This window comes from Sorex fumeus, unplaced genomic scaffold (genome assembly GCF_029834395.1).
Source record: "Sorex fumeus unplaced genomic scaffold, SorFum_2.1 ptg000002l, whole genome shotgun sequence".
In the NCBI taxonomy this organism is placed as follows: Eukaryota; Metazoa; Chordata; class Mammalia; order Eulipotyphla; family Soricidae; genus Sorex; species Sorex fumeus.
In genome coordinates, this window is record NW_026606059.1 from 68,237,636 (window position 1) to 68,253,482 (window position 15,847).

General features: G+C 33.1%; 1 protein-coding gene across 2 annotated transcripts in view; it reads left to right on the forward strand.

Moving 5' to 3' along the window:
* The window catches only part of CSMD3 (CUB and Sushi multiple domains 3), a 1,250,820-nt gene that overhangs the window by 473,830 nt on the left and 761,143 nt on the right, over positions 1 to 15,847 (forward strand). For both annotated transcript variants that reach the window (XM_056128239.1, XM_056128292.1), the window contains one exon: positions 4,084 to 4,171. In XM_056128239.1, the coding sequence (XP_055984214.1) occupies positions 4,084 to 4,171 (88 nt within the window). The remainder of the gene's footprint in view (positions 1 to 4,083; positions 4,172 to 15,847) is intronic.

Here is a 15,847-nt window from a genome sequence, read left to right on the forward strand (position 1 = left end):
ATAAGGCTATATTTCACTTATAACCTTTTTATTAAAATGAGGAAGACACATTTATAAGGACATAATTTTTGTCTGCCATTCACCTTTCAAATGAAAAAGAAGAAATGATGTGTTCATCAAGAAAATGTTTATTACTGTAGCTATGATAATTAATCAAAAGCATGGATGACTTAATTATATACATTACCAAGTCATGTTTTCCCACAATAGCACTTTTAAAGTTTAACTGAGAAATAAATTAGCAAGACATTTATGAATCTACAGTGGTGTTCATAGTGAAGTTTTCCTTTTTACATGGCTAATTCAAATTATTTTTCCTATCTAAATACCTGAATTCTAGTCATATGTGTACCCTATCCATCCCTTATTGTACTTTTTATTAAAAAATAGGTTTACAAGAAATGAAACTCTTTTCACTTGAAATGTTAGCCTTAAATTAGTACTCTTGCCAAATTTTCTACTAGAATCTTCTAGAATATGCTGGTGCAATTTTAAATAAATTATAATCAACCCACATGTTTTTGAAATACCTTTTTCAAATCCATATTGTCATCCATTTATATTATTTATTCATTCCACATTCCATTTGAGCTACTTTTCCTTGGTATTTGCATAATAAACTAAAATAGTAAAAGCAGGAATAAAATGGTCTCGGCTATTATAGCATTTTCTTGAAAAGCTAAATAAATTATATGGCTTCCTTTGTGGAATATAAGAGGGTTAACATAAAATTAAACACTTTCAATAATATCTAAAGGTATTATATTTTATTAGATAGAATTAAAATAACAAATCTATTTAAAAATCTAAGAAAGGTGGCATTGTTGCCAATGGATAAAGTAAACTGGAGGTGATTTAAGCAAAGATTTTCTGTTTTTATAGATCTTATGCTATATAAAATCATTATCTTCAAGAAAAAATGCCTATGGCAACAATATTATATCTTCTATTATTAGTTTGGTGTTTTAATCCTATAATGTACAATTAAACTGTACATTTTTATTCCTATACCATTTTGTAACTATAAGATACATATATACTGATGTTGTAAGAAATATAATCTGCTCAACTTGTGAAATACCATAAATTCTTCACTCCTCTCTTTATTCTATTGTTTGGAAGAAATTGATTAATTCAGCATTAATGATAATAATCTTCTAGATCAGAGCAAAATTTTTTTTTTCTATAGTGATGATCTTTTCAAGAGAGAGCACCAGGTACATATAATTAAACATTTAATAATCACTCATTCTCTTATTATGTGACAAGTTAAAATTAAAAATAAATAAAGAATTAAAGACATGGTACAGTAGTTGCTGATATGTAGTTAATACTATGTAACCGCATTACCTATTGTTGATATTTATATGTACTGGATATATTTTTTAGGTAAAATGGGAAATATTCTAATAGTTCATGGAGCTTTACATACAAGTTGCTGTACATACACTCTCTCATACATATATACATATGTATATATGTATGCATATATAATCTTTCTGTTTTTGGGCCACACTAGAAATGCTGATGTCTTATTCCTGGCTCTGTGCTCAGGGATTAGTTCCAGTGGGCCTGGGAGACCGTATTGTATACAGGCGATAAAGTCTGAGTTAGTCGTGAACAAGGCAAGCACACTATCACTATACTATTGCTCCAGCCCTCAGAACTTTCTGTATTAACCTATAATCTATTATATATTGCAGTATGCTAAATTAAATTATCCTAATTCATGTCACTTCCTTTCCTTATCTCTAACTCATGATTAAAAAGTATTTTTTTGTTTTAAAATTAGTTTTTATAGATGACAGTGTTTCTAAATCATTTAAAGATAGAATATTTACTACTTCTGCAATCAAAACTACTTTGATTTTAATTTGTGGCATAAATTTGATTTTTCTGCTATAATCTAAATAATTCATCAGGTTGTTAAATTTGAAGATTAAGAAGATTTAAAAGCATATTCTTTAGGCAAAAATTACTTTCTGCAAACAAATACAAAGTATACTTTCTAGCAGACAATATGTATTCATTGGGAAGTAACCAACCCTCTGGAACCATTTGGATATATTAAAAATAATTGTATTCAGTTGTAATATGATTAAATTACTTAAATGTTAATAACATACCCATACCATATGAAAATGCAGGTTAAAACTATTTGGAAAAAATAAGATACTTTATTTAATAAGAATTAGAATTGTGATTTTAAAATTCCAGGTAGGATTTTTATTTTTACAGATATAACAATATAAGATAGAATCTCGACAAATGGGAAACCATGATAGTGAAGAAGCACACAGCATGGAATGAGTATGACTAACCAATAAGATAACAGGCAGTTGATAAATCTGATGGGTTGGGGATCTGGGTGCTGTTTAATGACTAGTGCAAAATATATTTGATATACTAGAAAGCTTATGCACTATTATAAAAGTGAGGAGTAATAACTTTGAGAAATTTTCACTCTTTTTTATTAATAAAGGTGAATTAGAGGTAAATACAATCGTATAAAAAAGTGTCAGTGAATAAACTGGATTAGAGAATGCTTCTGAGATGACAGTAGGGATTTTGGTGGAACTATCAAGTGGTCATTGAAAGAGCAATAAAGAAAATGGATAACTATATCAAAACCATAGTTATTAAATCATTAAAAAATAGGTCCATGAAATAAATATAAAACATAAGGAATTGTGAGCCTTTGCATCTGTTCTCTATATATGAACTCAGTCAATTAAGAGTGTGTCAAATAAAACAAAGCAATGGGAAAACCAAAGGGGGTAATGAGAAATAAAATAATAGACCAGGCAAATATCACATTTCACGTAATTTGTTGATAAATAATGAAATTGGCAGTAAATTTTTGCTACCACTATTTAGAAAACAACAAGTTTAAAGAATCAAATTTACCAATGTAAAGTTTAATATTTAATTGAGAATATGACTATTTACCCAGTCATAACTATTGGGTTATTATCTTACATTTATCATGGTATCTTATAAATCACTTTAAATTTGTCAACCTCCCTTATCTGAGTGATGCAGGGATTAATTTCTTTTTGACATTATAATCACCTTGAGAATTATTAAGAACAAACATATAAATAAACATATTTTATCTTACCATACCATTTGGACCATTACCACTACCTGGTCTAAATTATATGGTCCCACCATACAGTAATTCCATGGGACTGTTAATAAAAACAGACATCTGTATTTTTCAATGATTTTGCCATTTTCAGTGACTTGATTTCAGTAAGTTATTTTTCATCCCTGAATATTATCTATGAACTACTGTAATTTTCTTAAAAAGACCAGATAAACTGATGAAGTACTAATGCAATAGAAGTTGCATTATATTTCACTACAACATTTTATTAAACAATACTCAGATGTTTTAGAATTGTATATTTTAATAACCTTCCATTAAAATTTTCATCTTGGAAACTAGTATACTTGTGATCACATCCATTGAAAATATTGAATTTTTCTCATTGACTGAGTGTTCTGAGGAAACTGCTGAAAATGCAGATCATGATAAAGTAAAACTATCATAGAAATTGATATAATAAAATAAAGGAGTCAATACATAAGAATTTAGTGGTAAACTTGATAATTTACTTCTGGTTTAACTTTCTGAGACCTTTGCTTTATTATCTATGAAATACTTCCAAAAATCTTACATTTTCCACCCAGTTTAATTCTATTTTTATTGCAAGTTTAAAAATAACAGACAAAAATGACATTTCCATAAGTTGTGGTGAGTTTCTTACTGCCAATAATCAATCAAAACTATGCCATTGATGTCCTGAGAATGCATTTACAGATGTTTTACAATTAGATTGTAAGTAAAAATAGTGTTAGTGCTTAATGTTCTGAAATCAGATTATATGTAATACAAACAGATTTATTTTCTTATAGATTCATAAGCAAATAATACTGTTTTCTCTCCACTACTGCTCAGATTTAACTTTCTGTGTTTAAGAAAGACTTACAAAAAGTGGTACGTTTTTATGTCAAAATTTAAATGAGTATCCGTAATATTCTAATTATACATGTTTTTTTATTTTTCTATTGATACAGTAAATGAGGGAGGTATAAAAACAGCTTCCAATTTATGCCCAGATCCAGGAGAACCAGAAAATGGAAAAAGAGTTGGATCAGATTTTAGGTAATATTTTGAATTATTTGTTTTAATACTTAGTGTGTAAATTTACTATTTATTTTTTAAATTGTTGACAACATGACATTGAAGACTAAAAGTGTGGCATCTACATTCCATTGATGTGTTTTATTGTTAATAATATTTCACTAATTTAAAGTGACTAAAAGAGCATGAACTTTATTTATTTTCGTTTAATTGATTTATTTTCATATGCAAATGAAATACAATGAGACTGAGATTTTAAAGATATGAGCTTAAATTAAATTTCTGCCTTTTATTAGTTGTCTGATCTTGGATAACTTGTTTAGTTTTGCCTGTTTAAATATTTCCTTCTGTATTGTGTAAGTTAATTTTAAACATAAAGGTGGGTCTCAAGTAATGCTTGTAGAACCTTTGAACAAATGTTTTTTTGAAGCAATGTGCAAGCAACATGTTACAGGTAAACATAACAGACAATGATAATCTTATAATCAATAATTTATTATTTTGAAATTATGATTACAGACAAATCAGGGAATGTGTAGTATAATACAATTATTTTAAATTTATATATTCATTGAATAGTTTTTAAATATCTCCAGTTCCACTTTCTGAATTCTGCTTTTTATCACATTTTTCTGTATAAAATGTACAAAAGCATCCTATAAATTTCTAGGTGGTGAAGTATAGATCTATTTAATGCTGACACATGTTTTATCTTTGTTTTTGGTCTCACTCAACAATGCTCAGGGGATTTACTCCTTACTCTGCTACAGCGACACTCTTGGTAGTGCCTAAGACCATCTAGTTGGGGTGGAATATCTGTTTTCTAACCCCAAGAGCATACAAAGAATGCACTCAACCCATTGAGTTATGTCTCTGGCTCTCAGAATTATCAGAATTACTATCAGAATTATGCTTATTTCTGATTAATTAAATCATATTAAAATTTAGTACTGCATATAGTTACACATATTTCAAACGTCATTTAAAATATTTATATTGTTTGTATAGAGAGCAAATTGGTGCTTCAAAGAAAAAAACCTAAGAAAAAAAACAATAGTTCTTAGAATGGAGAGTTATGATATAAATTATTTGTAGCTTTCAAGGTGACTAAAAGGCACATTTTGCTGTGCCTTCAGTAATTATTCAACCTGAATGCAATTGTAATTTTCTAAGTATTATGAAATTGTAGTTAGTCAACCTAAGAATTAGTACCAATAGTAATTGATAATAAGTGCACTTGAGAGAAATTCAAAGGGCATGAGATCCAGTAAAAATATGACCTTAACAAACTTATAAAAATCCAGTGTTATACATTATTTTATCACACTGTACAAATGAGAATAGTGAAACCCTATCTATCCAACAATTATAGAACTAGAATTTAAATTCATCATTTCCTACTCTAAAATCTTACTCCAAGGATATATTGTTCAAATATTTAGTCATTGTTTTTTTATGAAGCCAGGGATCATTATTTTAAATATAATTTGTTGCATATACAAACCAAAAGCTTTTTTGGTGGGCTGGGGTCACACCCATCAGTATTCAGGGCTTACATCTGGATCTGCACTTAGGCGACAATATGGTGTCAGGGATTGAACTTCATTGAGCTACATACAAGGCAAGAAACTTACTCTGTATTGTCTTCCTGGCCACCACAGGTAGTTTTGATAAGGCAACTATGTTGTGTTAAATATTTACATTCTTACAAAGTATCACTAAATATTGTTTATTTTAAAATATACTCAACTTTGATTTCTAAATCTTTTGTAAATCACTGATTTATATATATTTTTGAAATATGATGGGTGGGTTAGCTTCCACTTTTGTTTATAGTACTTACTTCAAAACTAAAATTTTGATGTAGTTCCATCACCAAAACTATCCCTCTACATGTTTCTCCCCCCATGACTTTTTCAGTGGTAACCATTATGATTTTCATCAAGTCTATGACTTAGTTTTACTGACAATCTGACTTTTTAATCATGTGATTTGAAATTAAACAAGCTTCATTACAGTCTTTTTTTATTTTCTATCATCGTCAGTAGTTATTTTATTTTTTCTAGAAATTGTTTTCTCAAACTTGTAACTGAGGATTTAAGGATGCTTGTAAGGTTGAAGCAAAGATACAAAGGATAATGCATATTTGTAATGATAAGTACTCAAGGACATATATATTCATTTAATAGTAGTTGCTATATAAAATGATATGATAACTCAATTGTTATTAATGTCTATTATTTAATTACACCATTTACACAAACAATATGATTTATTATATTGAACTCCAATGCAATTTTATTATAGTCAATTAAATTTCCTTTAGGAATTCTATATCACAGTCCCTTAGATCATGTTGCAATCTGGTTTTTAGACCGTGATAAAAGTTAACCTCAAGGTTGTGATATTATTTAGAATACATAAAATGCTATGAAACTCAGAGATGTGTTATGTTATTTTTGGGTAGCTGGGAGATACGTTATTTTTGGATACAGAGGGTTAATATTAACATAGATCTTGAAGGATGAGTAATAGAAAGTAATGAGTGAGGAGAAATCCAGTGAAAAATCGCCATGCATTTATTTATTATAATGTGTGTATGTGTGTAAATGTAGCATGTGTATATATGATTTCACTTTATTCTAGGAATAAACAAAACCAGATGTATTACATGTTTAAATTTAAATATCACGAAATAATGAAATGCACACATACATTTAATGTGATCACATTTTTTGAAGTACTGAGAACTCAGAAATTAAGATTACAGTATGTGTAAGAGAGAATAGATTTGACTACATGGAAATGCACCCAATTTCAGAAGCTCCTATTCTTCATGATATCAGGAGAATTTTATGAATCTAGCTTATGTGTAATGAAGAGACTCGCATTGAGACATGACTTGATGAATTATCTTAAGCACACAAATATCAATGGATATTAAAGAATTTGAATGGAAGAAGATACAGCTTGAATCCAAAGAGCTATAAGAAGAAATAAAATTGCTTTCGAAGAAGCTGCAAACTGCCATTTAGCTTCATCTTAACTAAAGATGTGTTTTTGCTTTAAGCACATAGTTTTGTTGTTGTTTTAATGGGTGTCAACATTAAAACGTTTGATTTCACACACACACACAACCATAAAAAGATTTTTGTCTTCCCTTGGTGAATTTGGCAGCAAAAATTATTTTAACTTCAAGGCAACAATGCTGGGACCAGTTGGCAGCCGTTCCCTTTAGCCTGAATAAGCTTACTGGGTTACAAGAATCACTGCAACATACTTCACTCATTATGGTCACTGCTTCTTATCGTAAGATGCAAATATGATAAAAAAGTGACCTGATCCAAAGTATGTTTTCAGAAGAACATGGTTTATGTATCACATGGAAGTACTGAGAAAAGTAAGTCTTAATTGGAAGATGACTATTGTTGTCTAAATAGATGGAGGTGTTGGATTGTGGAAATGGAATGAACAAGATCGAGTAGTGATTTTTTTTTCTTTTGGGGTCACACCTCGTGATGCACAGGGGTTACTGTTGGCTCATGCACTCAGGAATTACTCCTGGTGGTACTCGGGGACCATATGGGATGCTAGGAACTGAACCCGGGTCGGCCACGTACAAGGCTAATACCTGCTGTGCTCCAGCCCCAATTAGTGATAATTTTTGAGGATGAAATCTACCCATGAAAAGTAGTAAAGTACAAAATATGTAAGATGACCTATCAGTCTCTGGGCCCAAATGTCATGATAATTGGAGAAAATTTATGTATAGAATACATGACAAGTTATATATAGAATAATAAAGGTTTTGAGAATAAATAGAAGAGTTGTATTTTGAGATGCAGCATTAAGAGGACTGAGAAATCTCAAAGTGTGCCTGTAATGTTAGAAGTTGACATGGTTGAAGTTTACAGGCATGTGGAAATCATAGCATATCAATATTACACAAACATGAAACCAACATGAGATGCCATCTCTTGGCCAACGTAGAAAGACATGAGAACTGATGATACCGTGCTCAAATTTGTTTCCTATTTTATAATCTGATTGCTTGCTAGAACCTATCAAATTACAATCTTGAATGAACGGGGTATAGGAAGACATATAAGGAAGAGGGAGAAGACATAGAATGACAGGTCTTTAAACGGGATCCGGGAGTGGCAGGTAAAAGTGAAAATTTGAGAATGTTAGAGACCATAGATATTTTTCTTTTCTTTTCTCTCTTTCTTTAGTTTTTAGGCCACACTCAGTTGTGCTCAGCGGTTATTACTGGCTCTGTGCTCAGAGATCATTTCTGGTGGTGATCAAGGGACTATAAACAGTGTCTAGGTTGAACAACCTTGTAAATTAGCAAGCACATTAAACCTTGTTCCTTCTTTCTCACCCAAAGAGTACTTTTTAAATTAAAATAACATGAAACATAGGATTATTGAAGAAACAGAGGTTAAAATAATTTGAAACAGTATGAAGAGCAAATAGAAACATTATAAAAAGCAAGAAATCTTGGGGTAACAAATAAGTCAGAAGAATAATTACAAGAGTTTTATAATAATTTGAAATTTAAGAGTGATTAACTTTGTAGACACTCAAGAAGTTTCAACTTATTTATAATTGGCAAAATAGGACAATATTGATGATGAAATATTTTAAAGTAATGGGATATTTTTAATTTTTGGATTTGTCTTTTGGAGCACAATTTATGGGAGAAACTTTTAAAAAACCTTCCTTTATAAAGTCTTTTACAAATAAAATAATTCAGGTGTTCTATAAATAAAATAAATAAGGGATGGTAGCAAGATAAAAATAGAGAAGGGTGAAGGAGCATCAAATTTACTTGTAAACTTACAATGAAAGGATGAATGTTCTTATGTTTAATAGTTTTAATTTTGTGATGATAAATCAATAAATATTTAAATAAAGCATGTACATACAGATGTATACATAGAGACCATATATATGTGTATATATACATGTATATATATATCCACATTTCTCTAAGATATATGCCTATATCCAGAGGAAAGGGGGGGAAAGAGAAAGAGAGAGACAGAGGCAGAGACAGAGTCAGACAGACAGAGACAAAAAGAGAACTGGGTTAGAGACAAACTTTGAAAGAATAATTGGAAATAACGTAGCTAGAATGACAAACAAAGCATGATATAAATATGTAACCTTTTTCAGTTATTCTAAGCTTCCCAGGTAGAAAACTTCAGAAGATTGTGAGAAGATATGATACATTTAAGTGTATTTGAAATATAGCTAGTAACTCTTCCAAATGTAACAATTAGAAACATGGATCAACGACCCAACACATCTTCAGTCAGACATATAGGTTGGGGAAATCTTTACAAGGAGAGTGGATTACCATTGTCTTTCACATTTTGTTTTAGCTATTAACATATCAGTACTTCAGAGAGGATAGCCAATTTATTTCTGAGTCTTCTGCCCTAGAAGGATATGAAATAACTTGAATGTCCTTTAAAAATATAAAACTTGCATAGTCTTATCTGAAAGACTATCAGAAGTGACAGAATGAACAAAGGAAGATTATGTAGCAATAAAATTAAAATTACTATCAAATGGTATATCAACTCATTATGAAGTGATAGACTTGAAGTTAGGACTGGAATTAATAACCTTTTTATGGTCCCTTATTATCTCAAAAGGAAATTTGCCTTTTTAATGTAACTGTATAGTGAATCAGTGCTGCCATGTACAGAACTAGACTGGGTGTGGTATTATCAGTTTCTTCTTCAAATACAGAGAAATTTATGGCAAGGTTTTCTGATGGCCGTTTCCCACATAAGACTTTATCCATATAAGTTATAGGAAGTACTAAAGACACAGCTCTGCAATATGGCAGTCACCCAGGAATGGTAAGAGGGCTTCCTTATACACTTGTAATTACTGTACTGTATTTCTGATCCTTCCCCCAAGTTGAGCTATAGTAGTTAGTTGTCATAAACTCTGAAATCTCAGTACTGTTCAAAGAGAACCTCTAAGAATTTTCCACTAGTTTGTATTCTACCTCTGAAATAAACTTTCTGGAATTGTTCTATATTATGTTAATAACACTGGATTCGTATGTATACGTGCATACCCTGCATGACCTACTTAAATTAACTATAACCCATTTATAAAAAAATTCTGTTGATATGCCTTGAAATTTCCATTTATTATTTGTGCACACAGAACCTCATTTCTTCTCAAAATGATACCTATAGGAATAAATGCAGTAAAAATAAAATAGAAGCCATGGCAATAGAAAAAAATGAAATGAAAATAGAAAAATTATGAAAAAAATGAATATGTCATATTTGCAGACAAATTGTCCAGAGATCATTGAGGGAGTCACATAACTGATGGTGCTGTACCCATTCTGTCCATACCCAGAAACACTCAGGGGATCTGTGGCTCCAGGGATTGAATAGCACACTTGCATGTGCAAATGATGCCCTTAAATGTCCAGACCTTGTGCCTGTTTTCTGTGTGCATGAATTTATTTTTCTTCATCCAGACATTTATGTAGCACTATAGCACTGTCCTCCCAGTGTTCATCGATTGGCTTGAACGGGCACCAGTAATCTCTCCATTGTGAGACTTGTTGTGACTGTTTTTAGCATATTAAATATGACACGGGGAGCTTGCCAGGCTTTGCCGTGTGGGCACAATACTCTCGGTAGATTGCCGGGCTCATCGAGAGGGGCAGGAGAATGGAACCGGGGTTGGCCCCGGGTCAACTATGTGCCAGGCAAGTGCCCTACCCTCTGTGCTATTACTACAGCCCAACATTTATGTATATGAAACTAATCATATACTTAGAGGCAACGGTGAAGTGACTATTGTTTGTTGAGGCTCCACACTTAGGGTCATGGTTTTTCTTTACTATTCATACTTTTAAAAAGATACTGCCAAGGCAGTATATCATGTTTCACACATCATCATTGTTGATCTAATGGTAACCAGTGGCAGATGTAAGAATAATTCCTGCATATTGAACTAGACTTGGTTTTTTTTTTCAAGTGCAGTATGATGTCTATAAAATACGTGCAAAGTATGGGCATAGTATACTTTTGACTGGCTTGGGTACTTGCCTGAGTTTCTGTCCCTAACTGCAACTGCAGCTGAGTTCCTGAGTTTTCCCCATTGTTCTTTGAGTTTTATGGTAATGGTAAAGGTGTAGATTCCCAGTTACTTGAGAACTGCTCTGTTGAATTGTTTATACCAGACAACTACTAATAAAAAATATGTGTTTTAGGTTATTTTCTCCCCCAGGCCGTGTTACTGGAATATGCCCAGAAAATTGCCAACTAGTTACTTACTTAAGTTTAAGACTGTGTATATCTGAGAAATAGGAATCCCACATCCTATCTATCCCCACTGCACTTGTAGATTTAGAGAATAAACTGCCTTGAGGTGGGACCAATCCCTGACCTAGGGGATGGGTGTAAAACATATAAAGATATAAGTATATGAGGATATAAGGCACAGTACAGAAAGTTGGGGTCACCAGCCTAGCATATTTGTGGCTGTGTGGGAGTTAGGGGCTGGGGGAAGCCAGGTCCAGCTCTTCAGGGTATCCACGTTGGTTTATCAGGTGGTGATCTTTCAAGTGAGAAAGCTACATGGGTTTGCTTTCCTTAGTTTTATTTACCCAATATTTAAGGTTATTTTTCAGAGTATTCTAAGAAATATCGAGCAAGAAATTTCACATTCAAACTTCAGATGAAACTTGAAATAGAAGAAGATTACCACAAAGCACTCACAAGAGAATGATGAGAACAGGACAGAATTCAACAGAATAAATGAAGTTAATAGAGAAAAACAACATAGATGTGGATATAATTTGTTTGCCAGTCAGACTCAGGATGGAGAGAGTGGAGAAAGATATCCCTATATAGAAATATAAGGGAATAAGAGAGGGAAGGAGAGAGTAAAGAAACATCACAGGAGAACACTAGAAGTATAACCATATCAACCAAACTTAAAAATGTGGCTGTCAAGGAGGGTGGCAGGGAAGTAGAGGTAACATGGAGGCACTGATGGAGAGAAGTTGACACTGATGGTGGGATTGTTGTTTGAACACTGAATGTCTGAAACTCAACTATTAATAACATTTTATATCATGGTTTCTTGCTCAAGTGGGCCCAGTAACGTCTCCATTGGAGACTTTGTTGTTACTGTGTCTGGCATATCGAATACTCTCGGTAGCTTGCCGGGCTCTCCGAGAGGGGCGGAGGAATCGAACTCGGGTCGGCCATGTTGGCTGCTTGTAAGGCGAACGCCCTACCCGCTGTGCTATCGCCTCCGCGCGGAGGCGATCATGGTTTCTTAATATGAATTTTTGAAGTATTAGAGATATTATTATGGCAGAGCCTGGCAAGCTCCCTGTGGAGTATTAGATCTGCCAAAAACAGTCACAACAAGTCTCACAGTGGAGATGCTACTGGTGCCCACTCAAGCAAATCAATGAAAAAAACGGAAGGACAGTGCTACCATGCTACAGAGATATTATAACATAACCTATGCCTACATTTTGATATCTTTAGGTGATATTGAGACATCCTTTAAAATATACCATATGTAAAATACATACAGTTTAAGTACATTAAGAAATAATAGATAAATATTATATCTATATGTGTGTCTATGTATCTTATAGAACTTTAATAAATATATGTACATATATATATGAATTGAGTAACACTCAAAATAGAAATAACCAGGCTAAAATTGATTCACTGGTTTATTTATAAAACATTTAAGTGATACATAATACTAATTATCTACATTCACTTCTAAAAAATATAAACAGTGAACAATTCCTTAATGATTCAGTGTTACCTTAAAATTATAAACAATGGCTTTACTTGGAAGGGAACTCATAGGATAATGTTTATAATGACAATAGGTGCAAAACTTTTAGCACATTTTAAAGCTTCCAGTTACATTTAAGAATGCTTCACCACAATTATGTTAGAACCTTACCTTACCTTTATTTCAGGCAGGCAAATGCTGGTTTTGGGTTAAACCAATTCACATGGCTTGTCCTCATTGCACAACAAAAGATTTTATGGCACCATTTCAAGAGTTACAGAAAAAAAATCAATAAGATCAAATACTAGCTTTATGATAAAATTTTTTAGAAAACTGGAAGAAAATGACGTATTATTAACAAGGCTAAGAAAAATCTCAAATAAAGCTGCAGTTATGATTCTTGGTGAAAAACAATTCCACTAAAATAAGTACCTTTTTGTCTTCTTATACAGTATCACATCAGGTCATAAAAATGTAAAAGTAAGGTAAAAAAATAAAATTATACAGATTGGGAAGGAAGGAATCAACTTTCTCCTTTCAAAAGAGATTAAGTAATTGTCTATGTAGAAAGTTCCAAATAAAATTCTACACTATAGCAATGTTCTTGGATATAAGGCTAGTAGAAATTTTAATTGCTCTTTTGTAGATTACCAAAGAAATAAAAAGTGAACCACACATGTTAGGAGAAGGGGGAGCTCAGAAAGAGAAGGGAACACCAAATAAAGGCTGTTGGGAGGATCCGCCCACGATGGGAGAGCATGCTGAGGGTAGACTGTCGACCAAGCATGATTGCCTCTCAATGCCTCTTTTGCAGACCATGGCACTCAAAAGGAGAGAGAGGGAAGTTCCCTGCCACAGAGGCAGGGTGGGATTGGGGTGGGGGGGAGGGGATGCTGGGATCCGTGGTGGTGGGAAATGCGCACTGGTGGAGGGATGGGTATTTGATCATTGTATAATTGAAACCCAAGCACAAAAATGTGTAAGTCTACAACTGTACCTCATGGTGCCTCACTATTAAAAAATAAATAAATAAATTAAAAAAAATAAAATCACGGTAACATTTTCCTGAACATTGATAAAGGATAAAAGAAGAAACGAAGAAAATAGGTACGAGATAAGGGAGGAAGAAAGGTTAGATGTAAATATAACTAAGTATAGTTAAAATATGAAGAATATTCTTTATATACTGCAGCACCGTTCTCCAGTTGTTCATTGATTTGCTCAAGTGGGCATCAGTAATGTCTCACAGTAAATTGTGAGACTTGTTACTGTTTTTGGCATATCGAATATGCCACAGTAATTTGCCAAGCTTTGCCTTGCGGGCGAGATATTCTTGGTAGCTTACCGGGCTCTCTGAGAGGGGCAAAGGAATCGAACCCGGGTCAGCCGCATGCAAGGTAAATGTCCTACTCTCTGTGCTATTGCTCCAGCCCCTTTATATAAATAAATGCATATTAGGTATGCATGTATGTATATATATACTGTATTTATATAATATATGCATATATACTATAAAATTTACTGGTTTTGGCATATCGAATACGCCCAGGATCCAGACTCTGCCATGTGGGCGGGATACTCTTGGTAGCTTGCCAGGCTCTCTGAGCGGGGTAAAGGCTTTTAGGGTGGCCTCTAATCACCCTTCTTCCCATGGTTCATACCATATTTGAACCCCATCAAATATGGTGCTGTAATCTTGGAAGATGGGTATTAAGGGTTTTATGATGCGTTGCACGGCTGCAATCCAGAAAGCAGCCTAGAGTGTGGCGGCGGCTGGGTAGTGGAGGTAGTGGAGGTCTGCCGATGAGATATTTATCTGGTACTGGTAGGGTGGGCTTTCTGGATGTAATCCCTGGGTCGCCGGAGATTGGTGGGAGCAGGCAGAAGATCTCTGTTTCTGGGTCCCGTTGAGCCTGGAGTCCAATGTCACAGATTTCTGCTTACCTGGTTCTATGGGGCTTCACTCATGCGTGAGTCTCAGCCTGAGCTTCAGGAAAGCAGCCTGGAATGTGGTGGCACCGGGGTAGTGTAGGTTCTTCGTATTCCTGGAGCGAGCAGACACCACTGGGCTACACTAGTACGTGACAGGGATGAATGGAGACATTACTGGCACCCACTCGAGTAAATCTATGAGTAATGGGATGTCAAGTGATCAAGTGATACTATAAAATATATAATTACATTGATAGACACCAACAATCTGAATTATGCAGTGATGACCCATATTCTTTGTTAGGAAAACATTATATTTAAGATATAAAATATTTAGAAGTTGGAGGGTCAATGCTTTCAAAACAGAAATATTTAGAAAGTTATTTTCTGTACATCTTAAAAGAATTCTAAAGTTCATATGGAAGGGAAAATGCTCAAATCATCTGCTTATTTAATGAAGAGAAAAGTCAGAGAATGATGATGTGTCTTTTAAGAACTTATAAAGTTAAATTTCCAAAAATATGTGATGTTTATAAAAAAATACATCAAAGCAGAAAATAGAGAATTGTAAAGGATGCCTACACAATTGCCACTGGAAAAATGAGCAAAGTTATTTCACTGAAGAAATTATCTTATCGGGTCATTTTTATCTGTTAATTGGTTTGGGGCCACAGTGCTCAGTGATTACTCTTAGTTTTGTGCTCTGGGATCACTCTTGACAGTACCCACATGACTATATGTACTGCAAGAAATCAAACCCACGTGTGGCCCATAAATGATAAGTGCCTTACCTGTGGTAGTATATCTCTGGCCATCATCACTCACATATTAAAATAAGAAAATGAGCATTTTGTTTCATACTAGACTCGATCTAAACCAAAGAAAACAATTAAGATGACAAGTAGTCATGTGGAAAAAAAACCCAAAAAACAAAAATGCATCATCATT